General features: G+C 31.1%; 1 protein-coding gene across 1 annotated transcript; it reads left to right on the top strand.

Moving 5' to 3' along the window:
- Nucleotides 1–3,673: 3,673 nt before the first annotated feature.
- Nucleotides 3,674–5,180, top strand: LOC122500084 (odorant receptor 9a-like). The gene is made up of 5 exons (XM_043608809.1): nt 3,674–3,682; nt 3,817–3,907; nt 4,577–4,713; nt 4,823–4,955; nt 5,124–5,180. Exons 2-5 carry the CDS (start codon nt 3,878–3,880, stop codon nt 5,178–5,180), a joined length of 357 nt encoding a protein of 118 aa, XP_043464744.1. The 5' UTR covers nt 3,674–3,682; nt 3,817–3,877.
- The last annotated feature ends 540 nt before the right edge of the window (nt 5,181–5,720 follow it).

The following is a 5,720-nucleotide window of genomic DNA, read 5'->3' on the forward strand; positions in this document are numbered from 1 at the left end:
ATAAATCTAGATTCCAGTAAGGTTAAAAACAAGTAATCATAGAATTATATTTAAGCAAAATTGTGATCATCAACTACTTTATCAGATAATCTTTAAATTCTAAATACAACACGGTAATTTTAAAATAAGACGTAAACATAATTCTCAATAATACCGTTAAATATTCTCATGGATTTTTTGTTAATCAATACTTTTCAACCAATGACTTTTATTAAATAACATTATCATTTAAATGTCTTTTAATCTTCTTATATTTTTGGTAATCGGGAGTTTGACATTCAGAATATAGAAAAAAAGTAAAACATTACTTTAGATTTATAATTTTTTGGTTGTAATTAAGAAATTGATTTCGAAATTGTTTTTAATTATTTATAGAAAATGGACAACTTGAATAGAATTGATAACTATATAAACATTAACAAATTCTTTACTTCCATTATTGGACTGTGGCCCTATCAGTTATCCAAGGAAAAAATAATTTTACGTCTACTTTGTTACGGAACAATAGCATCATCTCTGATTCCACTTGTAAGTATTATTGTGAAGTATGAATTTTACATAAATAAAACATTCTGCCTAATGTCAAGCAAAATCTGACACTTTCAATAATGGAGAAATTTGAAGAAAAATTAATTTTTCCATCAGAGGTGTGAAGTATGATTTTAAACTAATATAACTAAGTCTAAATTTTCTGCTTACGTCAGTCAAAATCTGACGCTTTCAACAATCAAAATGTTTGAAATTTAAAGAAACAAATTTTGCCGTCAGGTGCCAATTGATTTTATAGCTAATTAATAAACTTTACTCTGGTTCATGACACAAACGACAGCAATCTCAACACCTCTGAGTTGAGTCGCTTGGCAATCGAGGCTTTTCAATTATCATACCGATTAATATTGTGGTTAGTGGTAGTGACGATTTATATCGTCACAGACGTTAATTAATTTTTAAGAATAGATTAATAAACTATGTTAATAAACAAAACCTTCGAGACTCCCTTAATCGTCAGGGGGAATTCTGACTGAACAAGACTTGTGATCAGAAATGCCAACGACGTGACACGACTAGTACTTTACTGACTTGTTTACTGGCTACAACACTCTGATTAGTTACTCCATTTGGATTTCTTCCTAAAAATTCGTTGACGTTGAAAATTAAAGATGATCCCAAAGTCTACACTTTTTCCTTTGATCCTGACTTCATGTGATTATTCGACTACTAATTCGTTGGTTAACACACTTTCATCATGACTAGTGGTTCACTCGGGAACTGTGGCTTCTGACTTATCCTACTAATTAACGATCACGGTTCGGGGACAATTCCGACAGATGACGTGACGATTCACATCGTCACAGTATTATATTATTCAGAAGTTATTTTCCAAACGGAAGAAACATTTAGGGAGCTTCTTTGCTTCAGAGTACATTCTATGTTAAGAGTCATCTTCATAAAGATTTAATTATTTCGGTATATTTCTTATTGGAGATGAGGCTCTAGGTCCCACCTAATGAGGACCCTAATAAAGCCTGTTTGATAAGATTAAAAACTTAACTTTGTTATCTAGTCAATAGCTGCATTTGATGTAAGACATGAGTCTATTATTTTGGTCGAATGCATCCCACCACTAATTACAGCATATAGTGCCTACATTTGTGGTATATCTCTTATGATTAACATGTCTAAGGTATGTGTCTATTACTTTATTTTTTCATTTTACTAATACCTACCCTGTTAGAACGGATATTTAGCGATATTCTATAGACGTCCCAGGTTTATCATCAAATTAGGATAATTCTAAAATGAAGTTCCCGATCTAATTCCTAATTTCCACGGACTAGTCATTAGGATACCTTGAATATCCGGATTTCTGTATAAGGGTTTAGAATATTTAGTATCTTTTACTTTTTTAACTTACAACATTATTAATACAATAATTAATTTTATGTAATTATTTTTGTTAAGATGAAATTACTAACTGATTGCATGAAAAATGATTGGCAATCAAATTACAGTGAATTCGAGTTTGACATTATAAGGAAGTCTGCCGAAAAAGGAAAAAATTTAACATTACTGTTTGCAAGTAGTTTTATTGAATATTTTGATTTATTACAGTATTTGTAGAGAAATGATATGTAGATATATAAACTCAAAAATTTATATAATTCTTAGTATACGTGTACGTAACTGTAGCAGTTTACGTACTGATTCCAATGATGCCACAGTTTCTTGACATTATTTTACCGCTTAATGAGTCAAGACCAAAATTTTACATTTTTCATGCCAACTACATTTTTATGGAAAATAGTAATCACTATTATTTTGTATATGTACATTCAATTCTTGCTACATTATTTACCGTAACAAGTATAATGTCTTTAGACATTAGCTTTATTTTCACTGTTCAACATGCTTGTGGAATGTTTCAACTTTTAGGGTAAGCTAATTTTTAAATATAACAGTTACACCTAAAATTAAAGTTAAACCTTTATCTGTGGTTTTAGATATACTTTTTGTTGTTAGAAATTATTTACCTACGGAATTATCGTCTTCGGTAACTTTGTAGAAATGACGATGTTATAATTTTTGCCTAGTCTTTGTGATTAACTTTGTACCTGTATTCTTCAATCTGTAGCAGATCATTGTAATATTTTACTGGATTGTGGGCATTTTTAAATAGTGCTGTTCGTCGTTTGTTCCCTCCTGGTTGTGCTAACGAAATTAAGCAGTTTTTATTTTAATATGCTTATCCACTGTGTTAATATTGAATTCGTTGGCCTGTGTTCACTCAACACCACCAAAATCCAACTTCAATTCTGGATCGAGACCTTTCATCACTTCGAATTCGCCAAGATGATAATGATGATTTGCAGATTGTTGATCAGTCGCGTCAAAGCTGATCATTTCTTTGGGGTTTGTCAAATAAAAAATGATTGAAACCCCAACACTGTCCTTATCGCATTGATTTCCTAAAAACTGTCGTTGTTGCAGTTGTTGAAGAAGAGTAGTTATTCCAAAGCGTCCTTCACTAATTTCTTAGTATTCTTGTCTCTGTTGCTTAGGATCTAAACTTTCCACGATGACCCTTGGTATTGCAAAAAAGAACAACGCCCCCTATTCCATACACACGTATAGGATCAGCCCTAGGATTAAATCATCTTTAATCCTAGGGCTGATGCCTAAGGATTTCCTGTTTCCGGCCTGCTCACATAGGGTACTGGATCTGAATTATTTCATAAGATTCTTGCTGTTTGCTGATTTTAGTGCCCGCAGGTACTTCCTGTGGAGGCCATCAGCCTTCATCCTCCTTGAAAGATGATCGTGTCCTAGTTGATCAACCATTTCCATAATATTTGCAAGCGTGTTTCCCAAGAAGATCCAGTATGTCTGTGATGGTAGGTAACGGATTTAGATTGTTGACTCTTTGGGAATATTTAGATTGACACGTCTCCCACTAAGACGGGATAATTCCGGAGATGAAATTAAATAAATTATTCAAACGAGTTTTCTGTTCATTATAATATTCACCTACTTTACAAAACAGTTGTGAACCTTATTATTTCAGATATAGATTAAGAATCATTGGAAGTAGAAATTGCAATGCTAATCAGAGTGAAGTTACTGACGATGATGAAGTTAACAAAAAATTGATTGAATGTATTCAGCTGTACAACAATATACTTCAGTTAGTATACATAAAAGTTCATGTGCATTTTCAAGCACATTAAAACAATCTTCAATATTTACAAAGCAAACTTTTGCTATTTGAATTCTTTTACAAATCATTTACATGATGAACTAATACTTTCTAAAATATAGATTTACAGATAATATTGAACTCTGTTTTTCTAATGTGTTTTTAATTATCGTTGGTATTAATATGATACTGATAAGTTTTCAAGGGCTACAAGTGAGTGAACCTTTATTATTATTCATGTATTTACATAGGTCGGTATTTTCCATTTGTATATAGATTCCATACAATTTCTCGAATTGTACACTTCTGTGCATTTATGTCTTCCCTTCGAAAAGACGATAATTTGTGACAAATTATCAAATGTTCATGTTCTTTTATCAACTAGTCTAGTGAACAGCAGAACTCTATTTTGAATTATGCTTTCAATTGTCACAATTAATTAAAACATCATAGAATTTAAAATTAATGCGTTAAATTAATTCCTTTATTGAGGGAAGACATAAACGCACTCGATTGTAGATTTTATAGTACCTGATCCGAATAGGAAGCGACCTTCACCCATCGCCCTTCACAATTGATTTTGATAATGAAATATTATAAACAAAAAAATAAGCAACCCATCTGTTGTCTATACTTTAGGATTCTTACATTCTATTAGTGTATACTTTATGTCGTAAGCAAGTGAGCGAAATACTTTTAAAAAATATTACAACTATCTTAATTAATCATACTCTCGAATATTTTTGTTAACCTATTCGCAATATCTTTGTTTAAATATAAGATTTGATTAAAAAAAATTTCATTTGGTAAGCAAATGGGTGTAGGTCGCTCCCTATTCGGATCTCAGACTATTATGTAAGTTGGAAATTTTTCTTCTTATAGATTGTGCTGAATCTAAATAACATTCCACTGATTTTGAGACTTGGTGCCTTTTTTGCAGGACAAATTATTCATTTATATTATAATACAATTCCTGGCCAAGCATTAATAGATGAAAGCTCTAAAGTTAGTGATTATTGGTAAGATTGAAAAATAGAAATGTTAACACTTTTGTGCTTTTGAACAAACTAACTGATATAATTAATATTTAATACACAAGTGTTCTTTTTAATTACAACAATTTTTTAGTTACCAATGTAATTGGACAAATATGAAAACTAATTCTCGAAAACTCCTGTTATTTATGCTATTAAGAGCCTCCCGCGATTGTAAAGTTTCTGCTGGCAAGCTTTATATAATGTCAATGGAAAACTTTAGTGCAGTAAGTAATGTTAGTTTTTATGGAAAAAGAAAAAATTTAGCAACTGTTAATACAAAGCTCCCTTTTGAATTATGAAGACAGTAGATATAAAGATATAATAAACAAATTTTTTGATAAAATCAAGAATCTTTTACAACAATTTAAAGCAAATGAAATTTTTTTCTCCAGGTTATCAAGACGTCGTTTTCATACTTAAGTGTTTTGACTTCAGCGCAATTAAAATAATAATTAATAATAATTATTATTTTTCAACTGGTAATAAATAAAAATTGTGAAATTATACTAGAAGAAAGACTCTATTGCACATTAGTTTGTTCAATAAAAATTTTAATTCATTATTACATGAAGAAATTAAATTTATTAATCCATCCTTCAATATAAGTACATAGTATTGTCTGATTTCTTGTAGCTGCAAGTCAATATTAAGCTATAATGTTATATTTGGGTAAATATTTTTTTTTTTGCTTAGGGACTTTTGGGAAATCTGCCTACAGATACCTTGGATTCCGCACTCCATGGTTATGTGGGGTTGGTGCAATGAAACAAAAGGAAATATTAAAAAAAAAAAATAAATGTTATAATAAATTTAATAAACTGGCGACCTACTACCAGCCCGACCCACTAAAACCCGTAACCCTTCTTCTGGAGCCCTTTACCCTTCCTCGGAACTGTCGTAAGACTTTAGCCTTCGAGGGTGGCGCTTCAACTCTGTCGCTAATGCGTCCTTCTCCCTTTCTCTGCGATCCTCCTGCGTCCGTAGTTAAA

The sequence above is a fragment of the Leptopilina heterotoma genome, unplaced genomic scaffold (assembly GCF_015476425.1).
Source record: "Leptopilina heterotoma isolate Lh14 unplaced genomic scaffold, ASM1547642v1 Lhet_181, whole genome shotgun sequence".
NCBI lineage: Eukaryota > Metazoa > Arthropoda > Insecta > Hymenoptera > Figitidae > Leptopilina > Leptopilina heterotoma.